General features: G+C 41.2%; 1 protein-coding gene across 8 annotated transcripts in view; it reads left to right on the top strand.

The window, feature by feature from the left end:
* Nucleotides 1-12,916, top strand: part of ZFHX4 (zinc finger homeobox 4) — a 202,955-nt gene that overhangs the window by 184,353 nt on the left and 5,686 nt on the right. For all 8 annotated transcript variants that reach the window (XM_056854442.1, XM_056854445.1, XM_056854447.1 and 5 more), the window contains 2 exons: nt 52-169; nt 725-6,106. In XM_056854442.1, coding sequence (XP_056710420.1) covers nt 52-169; nt 725-6,106 — 5,500 coding nt within the window. The remainder of the gene's footprint in view (nt 1-51; nt 170-724; nt 6,107-12,916) is intronic.

Genomic DNA, 12,916 nt, shown 5'->3' with positions numbered 1-12,916 from the left:
AAATTGTACAGTTATCTTGATAAGTCCAATGTCATTTCTGCCTTTTTTTAGGTTCCTGTACCAGATATGATGATGCCTAATAGTATGCTACTGCCAGCAGCTTCTTCAGAGAAATCTGATTGTGATCCCTCTGCAAGTCTGACAGCTGAGGGTTCTGGGAAATATTCAGGTATGGCAACAAAATGCCAGGCCTATCTAAGCAGTAGTGCTTTTTGGTAAAATATATATTTTCCCTTTCGGATATATTTACATTGCAATGTTTTTCTTTGGCGCACAGTGTCATAAAAGTTTAAAAATGTGTGGAAGGGGAAGAGATTAAATATGTTATAAAGTTCATGTTTTATAAAGTTCATGTAAATAAGCTTCCTGAGTCAATCTCCAGCACTTAAGATGAAGGGATATTGCCCAGCAGGAAAAGGTCTTTGTCATATTCTTTGAGAATGTATTTATGATTATCAAGAAACGTTGATAGTAAGGGAGCCATCTTGTTAATAGATTTATCTCAAACTAAGATCTTATGTGTAAAATCCAAGCACATGAACTATATACTTTTCATTTGAAAATAGCTGTAGTCACTTTTTAAAAAAATGTATCCTGCTGGTTCCAAAGAGTTCTTCAATTTTCTGTGGGTATATTGGACATATTCATTCATTTAGCATAAACTTTATATAGTAAAATACTACAAGGGCTAAATATAATTTCTTTTCTCTTTTTTTTTAACTAGGTGAAAGTCCTCCAGAAGAGAAGAACATCCCTGGGCTTGAAGAATCAAAAACGGGAATGGAAATTAAAATAGAGGAGCAGAAGCCACTCAAGGAATCTACTGAAATGCCAGAATGGAACAAAAACAGCAGTAAGGATATAAAGATCGTCGAATCACTGCCAGATCAGTTGAATGAGCAGCAGAAGAGGCAGCCGCTTTCAGTTTCCGATCGCCATGTCTACAAATATCGTTGTAACCATTGTAGTTTGGCTTTTAAGACTATGCAGAAGCTTCAAATACATTCCCAGTATCACGCTATTCGGGCTGCTACCATGTGTAGCCTTTGCCAACGTAATTTCCGTACATTCCAAGCTTTAAAAAAACATTTGGAAGCAGGCCACCCAGAACTCAGCGAAGCTGAAATTCAGCAGTTATGTGCGTCTTTACCTGTAAATGGTGAACTCTGGGCAGAGAGTGAAAGTATGGCACAAGATGAATATGCACTAGACCAGGAGGTAGAAAGAGAATATGAGATGGACCAGGAAGGTAAAGCAAGTCCTGTAGGAAGCGATAGTAGCTCCATTCCAGATGAAATGGGCTCAGAACCAAAGCGGACCTTACCTTTTAGAAAAGGGCCAAATTTTACTATGGAAAAATTTCTAGATCCTTCTCGCCCATATAAATGTACAGTGTGCAAAGAATCCTTCACTCAAAAGAACATTCTTTTGGTCCATTATAACTCAGTCTCACATTTGCATAAGCTCAAAAAGGTGTTGCAGGAAGCATCCAGTCCTGTCCCTCAAGAAGCGAACAGCAGCACTGACAACAAACCCTACAAATGCAGCATTTGCAATGTTTCATATAGCCAAAGTTCTACACTGGAAATCCATATGAGATCTGTGCTTCATCAAACCAAGGCAAGGGCTGCAAAATTAGAACCAAGCGGTAATGCAATGAGTGGAAATAGCATAGCAGGGAACATTAATAGCCCCAGCCAGGGAATAGTAGACCCTGCAAGCTTACCAGCAGCTAACAGCAAGGAAACCCATATAGATGCCAAAGAATTAAATAAAAAGCAAGCTTCTGAATTGGTTTCTGCTCAACCTACACACCATCCTCCCCAGTCACCAGCACAACTGCAAATGCAACTCCAGCATGAACTGCAACAGCAAGCAGCTTTTTTCCAACCCCAGTTCCTGAACCCAGCATTTTTTCCTCATTTTCCTATGACGCCAGAGGCGCTGTTGCAATTTCAGCAGCCACAGTTTCTTTTCCCATTCTATATTCCTGGGACGGAGTTCAGTTTGAGCCCCGATCTGGGTTTGCCTGGCTCCGCTGCATTCGGCATGCCCGGGATGGCAGGCATGGCGGGCTCGCTGCTAGAAGACCTAAAGCAACAGATGCAGACTCAACACCACATGGGTCAAACTCAACTGCAGATCCTACAACAGCAAGCACAACAGTATCAAGCAACACAACCTCAGATTCAGCCACAGAAGCAGCAGCAGCAAAGCAGCAAGTTGGTGAAGACGGAGCAAAACAGTGTAGTAAGTTCAGAGTGCCAGATGATGAAGGATACACCATCGTATAGGGACTCAGAAGAGATTTCTGAGAAACAAGAAAAACCAAAGCAGGAATTCACAAGTGACGGTGAAGGACTAAAAGAAAACAAAGATGTAAAGAAACAGAAGAGCTCTGAGCCGCTCATTCCGCCACCTAGAATTGCTTCTGGAGCAAGAGGAAATGCAGCCAAGGCATTGTTAGAAAACTTTGGCTTCGAGTTGGTTATTCAGTACAATGAGAACAGACAGAAGGTACAGAAGAAAAGCAAAGCTGGTGATTGTGAAAATACTGACAAACTGGAATGTGCATCATGTAGTAAATTATTTTCAAACATTCTGATACTGAAGAGTCATCAAGAACATGTGCATGGCCAGTTTTTTCCATATGCTGCACTAGAAAAATTTGCCCGTCAATACAGGGAGGCTTATGACAAGCTTTATCCGATTTCGCCATCTTCTCCAGAACCACCGCCACCTCCTCCACCCCCTCCACCTCAACCTACAACTCCTTCACAGCCAACTTCATCTAACTCTGGAAAAATTCAAAGCATGACACCCACTCCTTTACAAGCACCACCACCAACTCCGCCCCCTCCGCCGCCGCCTCCACCTCCGCCGCCTCCTCCACCTCCACCTTCTGCGCCGCCACCAGTGCAGCTGCCGGTTTCTTTGGATCTCCCCCTTTTCCCCCCAATTATGATGCAGCCAGTGCAACATCCAGCATTGCCTCCACAACTTGCCCTCCAGCTACCCCCGATGGATGCTTTGTCGGCAGATCTTACTCAGCTTTGTCAGCAACAGCTAGGATTGGATCCCAATTTCCTACGGCATTCTCAGTTCAAGAGGCCACGTACAAGGATCACAGATGACCAATTAAAAATCCTGAGGGCTTATTTTGATATTAACAATTCTCCAAGTGAAGAACAGATTCAGGAGATGGCTGAGAAATCTGGCCTTTCCCAAAAAGTTATCAAACATTGGTTCCGCAATACCCTGTTCAAGGAACGACAAAGAAACAAGGATTCTCCATACAATTTTAGCAACCCTCCCATAACAGTTTTGGAAGATATAAGAATTGAACCCCAGCCCAGTTCTTTAGAGCATTACAAATCTGATTCAGCTTTCAGCAAACGATCATCTAGAACTAGATTTACTGACTACCAGCTTAGAGTCTTACAAGATTTTTTTGACACAAATGCTTACCCAAAAGATGATGAAATTGAACAACTTTCCACGGTACTTAACCTACCTACCCGGGTTATTGTTGTATGGTTCCAAAACGCACGACAGAAAGCTCGTAAAAGTTATGAGAATCAAGCTGAAACTAAAGATAATGAGAAGAGAGAGCTCACCAATGAGAGGTACATTCGAACAAGCAACATGCAATATCAATGTAAGAAGTGTAGCGTAGTTTTTCCTAGAATTTTTGACTTAATTACGCATCAGAAAAAGCTGTGTTATAAAGATGAGGATGATGATGTACTAGATGAAAGCCAAACAGAAGATTCAATGGATGCTACAGATCAAATGCTTTTCAAGAGTGGCACATTTTCTGGCCCATCTGACTCATCAAAAAGTGTGGCTGCAACAACCACCACCACCACAAGCTCTGGTTCTGGTTGCAGTACTCCTTTAATGCCATCACCCAAACCAGAACCTGAAAAAACCTCTCCGAAACCTGACTCAATTGAAAAGCCAAAGCAAAATGATAGCATACCTAAGCAAGTGGAGACTTCCTCCCAAGGAACCAAATCAATGCAGTCTGCTCCAGCAACCTCTTCTGATTCACAACCCTCAGCCTCTCAAACGCAGCAACAGAAACAGCCCCAAATAGGAGGAAGACCACCTTCTGCATCACAGTCTACACCTGTTCCTTCCAGCCCTCTAACAATCTCGCTGGCTTCTCTTCAAAACAGCCTACCTCCTCAGTTATTACAGTACCAGTGTGACCAGTGTACCGTTGCCTTTCCCACTCTAGAACTTTGGCAAGATCACCAGCACATGCATTTCTTAGCAGCCCAAAATCAATTTCTTCATTCTCAGTTTTTAGAAAGACCCATAGACATGCCCTATATGATATTTGATCCTAACAACCCTCTGATGACGGGGCAGCTGCTGAATAGTTCTTTAGCTCAAATGACTCCACAAACAAGCTCAGTTCATACAGCTCACCACTCTGCCTCAGTTTCTGGCTCACTTAAACGAAAACTGGACGACAAGGAGGATAACAACTGTAGTGAAAAAGAGGGAGGAAACAGTGGTGAGGATCAGCACCGGGATAAGCGATTGCGGACTACCATTACTCCGGAGCAACTGGAAATCCTCTATGAGAAATACCTTTTAGATTCTAATCCTACCAGGAAAATGCTGGATCACATTGCACGTGAAGTAGGACTCAAGAAAAGGGTTGTGCAAGTTTGGTTCCAGAACACAAGAGCTCGAGAAAGGAAAGGACAATTCCGTGCAGTGGGTCCTGCTCAGTCTCATAAAAGGTGTCCGTTTTGCCGAGCACTGTTTAAAGCAAAGTCTGCTTTAGAAAGTCACATTCGTTCTCGGCACTGGAATGAAGGGAAACAAGCAGGTTATAGTTTGCCGCCGAGCCCTTTGGTAGGCACAGAAGATGGAGGGGAGAGCCCGCAAAAATACATGTTTTTTGATTATCCATCACTTACAAAGATTGATTTATCAAGTGAAAATGAATTAGCTTCTACAGTCTCAACTCCAGTTAGTAAAACTGCGGAAATGTCACCGAAGAATCTTTTAAGTCCTTCTTCCTTCAGAGCTGAATGCAATGAAGACATCGAGAATCTGAGTACTGCTCCTGTTGATGGTGGATATGATCACAATAAAACTGATTTTGATGAAACTTCATCAATTAATACAGCAATTAGTGATGCCACAACAGGAGATGAAGGAAATAATGAAATGGATAGTATGACTGGTAGTTCAGGAGATGGGAAATCTACATCATCTCCTAAAGAGCCAAAAACTATGATGAATGACAGTTTGCCAAAAAACACAAACATGCCTAATTTGGAGAACAGCGATGACAAGTTTCTGTTCTCCCTAACTAGCCCATCGGTACATTTCAGTGACAAAGATGGTGAACATGACCAAAGTGTTTACATTACTGATGATCCTGATGATAATGCTGATCGCAGTGAAACATCAAGCATCGCAGACCCAAGTTCACCTAATCCATTTGGAGGTAACCCCTTTAAATCCAAAAACAGTGATCGGCCAGGTCACAAGCGATTTCGGACCCAAATGAGTAACCTACAGCTTAAAGTCTTGAAGGCTTGCTTTAGTGACTATCGGACTCCAACCATGCAAGAATGCGAAATGCTGGGGAACGAGATTGGCCTGCCCAAACGCGTGGTTCAGGTTTGGTTTCAGAATGCTCGAGCAAAAGAAAAAAAATTCAAAATTAACATAGGGAAGCCATTCATGATCAATCAAAATGCAACCGACGGATCAAGGCCAGAGTGCTCTCTATGTGGAATAAAGTATTCTGCACGTTTGTCTATAAGAGACCATATCTTTTCCAAACAACATATTACAAAAGTGCGAGAAACTGTGGGAAGTCAGCTGGACCGGGAAAAAGACTATTTAGCTCCTACAACTGTTAGACAGCTGATGGCACAGCAAGAATTGGATCGTATTAAAAAGGCTACGGATGTTCTAGGCTTAACTGTACAGCAGCCAGGCATGATGGACAGCAGCTCACTTCATGGAATTAGTTTGCCAGCAGCTTACCCAGGACTCCCCGGCCTTCCTCCAGTTCTTCTGCCTGGAATGAATGGTCCATCTTCCTTACCTGGATTCCCTCAAAGTTCAAACAGTAAGTAAATAGGCAGTATGGAAATTGTTATTGAGGCACAGGGGACTGGTATTTTAGTCTTACCCAAGTAGCTGAGCGTACATTGTAGTTATGAGGCTGTGCATTAGAAAAATACTGTAAATAGAAAGTTGGATTAATTGATCAAATGTCTTTGTAATATGAAGAACGCTTTCCAAAGTAATTTTACACAAGTTTAGAAAACGTGCATAATTTTCACATTTTGTATTCTATTACTGTTCTTATGGCTAGCTTTTATAAAAAGTTTAATTTTTATAAACATAAAATACCCAGGGCAGAGCATTTATAGCAAACGTTTATAAAATAGGTGAACAATTAAGAAATTTGATCTTTCTTGTAAATACTTGCTTTCTGAACTGCAGTAAAAATTTATAAATTTGAGTTGGAAGACTCACTGCCTTTGGATGGGTTAGTTTGGATGGTGAATTAGTAATCATGATCAGAAAGCTAATTATTTTTAAGACAGAGTCACTGATTTAAGACAGAGCCTTCATCCGTCCTAAGATGTGTCCCTTACAAATGCAGAGCTGTGACACCCCTATTGAATGTGCTGATTTCCCTCTAATAACACACATTTATTAGAATGTATAAAATGTTTAACTTTTTAATCCAAATAGCTACAGACCTCTCAATTTATTACAAAGTGACTGCTACATGATCCAATTGAGAGAACTACTTGTGGAAACAGGCTTCTCTGTTCAGGCTTGCAGGGTACACAAAAGCCACATGTGGAGGTGGGGCTATGTTCTTCAGAAGCTTCCAAGTAGGGCAGAACAAATGAGCATGTTATGGAGTACTGCATCAGTCCTTATATTCGTACATCCTTGTCTATCTACTCATTTGCTGGAGACAAGAGTTGAGACCTTAAGGACATCGATAAAAACTTAGTGGATGATGAACACTAGGAAGACACTTTCCTAAACCTCTCCTAACCTTCTGTTTTGTCTGGAGAATGGCAGAAGAAAATTTAGCTCCCGTATTAATGCCGGTATACTTTTAATCATTGTTTCTGAATCCAGCCCTTGAATCTCTCTGAACTCTCTGTCTAATCGTCTAGACCAGCCATTGTCAGTTCTCTGTTGTGATTTCTGCAGGCACACATCTGTTGACTTTTCAGTTTTTTAGAACAGGGTCAAAGTCCATAAACTGCTCCAGTTCTAAACGTAAGACAAAGTTTTTACAGAGTTTTTGAGCCGATTCAAGCTGCTGACCATCTGAAAATCATATACTTACAAGTTGGAATCTGCAATATTGTAAATTGGTTTTAGATTACCCAAAATTAATTGCAAAGGTGAGAACAGTCTCAGCTTTGCAACCATCTTCATGCAACCTAAAAAAAAAAAAAAAACGGTTCTCTCTTATCAGGACATCCTTAGAGCTCTGGAAGCCCAACTGCTGGAGCAATCCCAGCAGGCACATTCCCATAGCCTAAAGAATGGCTGGAAAGGGAAGACTGCTTTTGCCAGCCATTCTTAAGACAGTAAGAGAAGGCATCTGCATTCTTACTGAAGTATGCATACTCTCCCCCTTGAGGACTCATGGAAGAGAGGATATCTTGCATGCTTTCAACTCTAAGCCTCCCCCCTGCCATGTCAACTGCAATTCAGGTGATCAGAGGTCTGATCGTGGAGTGCAAAGCCTGCCAGACGTGCTTTCAGTCAGCGTGGTGTAGTGGTAAAAAGCGGTGGTTAGGAGCGGTGGACTCTAATTTGGAGAACCAGGTTTGATTCTCCACTCTTCCACATGAGCGGCGGATGCCAATCTGGTGAACCGGGTTGGTTTCCTCACTCCTACACATGAAGCCAGCTGGGTGATCTTGGGCTAGTCACAATTCTCTTAGAGCTCTCTCAGCCCCACCTACCTCACAGGGTGTCTGTTGTGGGGAGGGGAAGGGAAGGTGATTGTAAGCCGGTTTGATTCTTCTTTCAGCTTCAGAGTGACCCAGATGAACTAACTGGCACTGGGTATGGGGACTGCCCCCTTTCTCCTCTGTATGGCCACCTCTGCTGCTTCCTCTCCTTCTTCCCCAGAACCTCTTTTTCCATACCAACCCCCTGTTGCAGCTTCTTGCACTGTGATCTCTCTCTCCTCCTCCTCTCTCCCTTGGTTACGCTACTTTATTAAAGATACAGGGATTTCCATAAGACAGTGAGACAATCCACCTGGAAGTAACCTACATGCAATGGGGTTTGGGCCTTCACTAACCACCTGATGCATATCTTTATATTGAATATAGTCTCAGGGTACAAACCCTCCCCCACTTTCCCATCCAATTTTTGTTGCCCTGAAAATGTATTTATTATTTATTAGCAAGATTTTTTACCTTGCCTGTCTACCCCCATAGGGCCACCGAGGTGGCTAACAAATTAAAACATACAAATTAAAATCTCATTTTATAAGCCATTAAAACCAACACACAAATACATCATTAAAACAAGTTAAAACTGGAACTTAAAATAAGTACAGAAGGTTGTTTTTTTAAAAAAAAAAAACATTAAAAACATTGGAGAAGAAGGAGGGATCACGAAGGGAATGCCAAGCAAAACAGAAAAGTCTTCATCTACTGTTGAAAGATAGCAAAAGAAAGGGACAAGGAAATCTCCCTGCGGAGAAAGTTCCAGAGTTTTGGTGCCACTACTGGGAAGACCCTCTCCCAGATTGAGACCTACCTAATTTCAGAAGGTGGTGGCACCTGAAGCAGACCCTATGAAGATGATCACAGTGATCAGGGAATAGGTGGTTCTTGAAGTATGTTGGTCCCAAACTATATAAGGTTTTAAATATCAGCACCAGCACTAGAATTGTGCCCAGTAACATTAGGGAGCCATTGTAGATGGAGCAAGACTGGAATGATATGGTTCCTTTGAGCCACTCCAGTCAGTATCCTGGATGCAGCATTCTGTACCAACTGAAGTTTTCGAACACTTTTCAAGGACAGCCCCACATACAGTGCACTGCAGTAATCTAATCTAGATGTAACAGGGCATGTACCACAGTGCCCAGATCTTTCCGCTCACCAGTAGTACTTCAGTCTTGTTGGGATTAAGCTTCAGTTTACTAGACTGCATCCACTCCAGAACTGCCTCCAGGCACCAGTTCAGGGTTTCTGCAGCCTCCCTGGGATCAGCCAGAAGTGCAAGATGGAGCTGAGGGTCCTCCGCATATTGGTGACAACCCATCCCAAATCTCTGGATGACCTCACATAGCGGTTTCATGTAGATGATAAAAAGCATAGGGGACAAGACAGAACCTTGCGGGACCCCCAGAGGCCAAGAGGCTGGACAGCAGTCCCCCACCACCGCCTTTGAAACCATCCCTTGAGGTAGGACCAGAACCACCGAGTAATGGTACCTACCAATCCCAGCCCGGACAGGCAATCCAGAAGGATACCATGATAACTAGTATTGAAAGCCACTGAAAGGGCCAGGAGAATCAACAGAGTCACACTCCCTCTGTCCATCTGCCGGCCCAGGTTACCCACCAGGGGTGGTTTCAGTCCCACAAACAAGCCTAAAACCAGATTGACAAGGATTGACAATTTGCCTCATCCTTTTGTATCTTTCTAATGGCTCTGCTTGGAGTAGTGAAAAAATAGAACAATGATATTAATCTTGCATCTATTAAAATACTTCTCAGAATTTCTTTAATGTATTAATTTAATGCTTATTTATGATATTTGTCATATATTAATCCACTTTTAACAGCCCCTTGTTTTGCTGTGGGCAGTGGTTCACATCTGTGTTTGATGCAAATCAAAATCTTCTTGTAGCTGATCCTTTTTGTAATCCTCTAATTGGTTTAGTTTTCTAACCTTGTAAAATGTTTCAAAATATTTTAAAATTGCTTCTTCTTGCTCCCAAGGGTTTCCCACCATATACTCAAAGCATGGTGCATGTACTTCTGAATTTAAATGTATAATCTTTTTGATATTTCCTCTTTATGTTGTGATCAAATACACATAGAATTCACCATTTTTTTCTTCAAGCATATTCCTCTCATTTAATTAAATATTTGCATAAATGCTGGCAGAACTGGAATCTTTCATTGGCATAAACCCGTTTTCCAGGTTCTTAACGGAGGAATGCATGCTGTATTTCACATGGCTAAATTTGCTTTTTAGAATTAGAAACAAAGCCATTTTTATGTTGTGGAATGGCTGCTTTTTCTGATTTGACTTGTTTTCAGGCTGTTCCAATAAGATTGTGCATTACAACATCCTTAAAAAATCTGTGAAAAGTTTTAAAATCATGTCATAAAGTAGAGAATTCACAAAACTTGTTAAATATGCTAGTCCATGAAAGTCCATTTGAAGCAACCTAAACAGTAAAAGCAGATTTGATCATTGACCCACATCAAAGGATTCTAACTTTCACAGAAACATTAGGAATTAAAATGGCAGCGTAAAACTATCTGTGACTGTGTTGACATGATAGGATGGAGGCTTTTTGATCTGTGAACTGTGGCCTTCATATTAATTGGAATTTGTGACTGGGCCCATAACACCTATGACTACTAACAGTATGAAATGGAAGCAAATGAAATCTTAATCCCAGCCGGCTAAATGATAGGCATGCAAGGAATTTCCACACATTCCGCTGTTCTTATGGAATCCAGGTTTCTTATGAGCTCAGGATGCCAGAATATTGAGTGTGCTTAACTCAGGTCAGAGCAGTCTACTGCCTGTTCTTGTGCCTTTTATGTGCTGCAGTCAGCAATTCATACAAGTCCAATTAGTTTCCTCCCCCATCCCCACATTAAGTAATTAATATAACATCTATTGTGACTAATTCCTTGTGTTAATCTTTAACATGTTTCAGAATGCTAGTGCTTCACTTTTCTTTTAATCTCACTGTGACCTCATGGTTGCACATTCATTCGGTTACATTTATTGTAAGATCACATGCACTGTGATCTGCCTGTGAATTTGATATAACGGCAAGGCTGGTGTTTGGATGTCGGGTCAGGCAGCATGTTATGGGAAAACCAAAAGAAGGACACAAATTCTCCTGGTAGATTGTTGTGCTAGTTGTACATCTATAACATAATTAGAAATACATTCTTGAAACAAAATCTACCAATTTAATACTATAATAACTAATGTAAAATTTTAATTCAGTCATTTATCTCCTACTGTTACATGGCTGATATCCTAAATGTGGACTTCTTCAAAAAGGGGTTTCTTTTTCTTTTTTTACCTCTTGTTTCCATAAGCTGTCTAATTCCTGACAATGTATTTTGGTTTGCCGTCAAATAGAAATAATGGTACTGTGACAAACATTAAATGCTTGCCTTGTTAAATCTGATAGTCTCTTCCCTGAGTTCTAATTGCTTGATTCCTAAGCAATGCTTTGTTCCTAAGCACCTCAGTATTGATGATTTAAACACAATTCTTGCCCTCTCAGTTAGAGCTCCCATGAAACCAATACTCACCTATTCTCTGTTGCAGAACATAGGCTTCCAACTCTTGTCCTCTTGTAGATACACTCGTCCAAAACATGCTATATCCTTTGAATATTAGGGTTTATGTCCTCATTTCTCTGGCAACCTTGTTTGTCTCTGCAAATAGCCTCTTAAAATTCCGTTTCTCCAATGTGCAATCCTTTGGTTTGCTAGGCAATTATGCGTTGCAACCAGCACTGCTCTGTTGTTGGTATTTGAAGTATAACCAGTATTTCTTCATCCTTATGCTTGCATCACTCCATAAAGGAGCAATATACTTGTATGTTCTTTCTCTACTGAATTACAACTGCAAGATTGAAGTCATCAAAGGACTGCAGCATTGCTGTGCCACTATACATTATAAACCCTTCCTATGCATGTCAATTTGGAATTAAGTCCCATTGAGTTCAATGGGGTTTACGCTGAAGTTCATGTGCCTAGGATTGCCATACACAACCAACTTCCATTGTTGACCTTCAATAGTTCAGATAAGTAACCCTAGCCATAATTGGACTGCTCTCCAGCACATTAATTGTGGAGACTTATTCCTTTTTAAAAAAAATTTCTTGCAGCTGCTAGGGTTGCCAACCTCCAGGTAATTCTCCCAGAATTACAGCTGATTCCCAGTCTACAGAGATCAGCTCCCCTGGAGAAAAACGGCAGCTTCAGAGAGTGGACTGTATGACATGCCATCTCTGCTGAACTCCTCCCTTCCCCAAACTCCACCCTTCCCAGGATCTGCCCCCAAACCTCAAGGAATTTCCCTACCTGAAGTTGGCAACTCTAGCAGTTGCAGGTAGAAGTTTCCTAGCAACACTTTAAAAGGAGGGAGAGGATTCTCTGTTGTGCTACATCATAGTAACAAAGAGCAGCTGAGTCATGACTGCTTTCTTTCTTCGTTTCCCCATGATTTTATTCCCCCACTTTAATTAGGCCAAAAAGCCTATTTATTAGTGGGGCAATTCGATTTGGCAGCCTTTATAATTACTGAATTTCTCAGGTGAAAACCTAGTGATATATCATCCCAGAGAAATAATAAAAATTAGCTAAAATCAGAAATAGAATCAGAAGTCTACAAAGCATCAACACAGAGGAAATACTCTTCCAATGCTTATTTCCTAACAATCTGCTAAGGAGGCAGTATATTACACAGAATCATCAGGGCTACAATGTTTAATTCTTAAATTAGCAAAGCTGTTAGCTGATCAATTTGTCAAGAACAGTTTTAATCAGTGAGGGCAATTTTTAGGAAGTATGTGCATGTTTACATTGGGGGCTATTTGGTATATAATATGAAATGAAAAAGGAAATATTAAAGATGTCCAAGTTTATTTAACATGTTAATAAATGAAT

Source organism: Euleptes europaea, chromosome 8, assembly GCF_029931775.1.
Source record: "Euleptes europaea isolate rEulEur1 chromosome 8, rEulEur1.hap1, whole genome shotgun sequence".
Lineage (NCBI taxonomy): Eukaryota > Metazoa > Chordata > Lepidosauria > Squamata > Sphaerodactylidae > Euleptes > Euleptes europaea.
The sequence above is the reverse complement of the archived record's forward strand: the minus strand, read 5'-3'. Positions and strand labels throughout refer to the sequence as shown.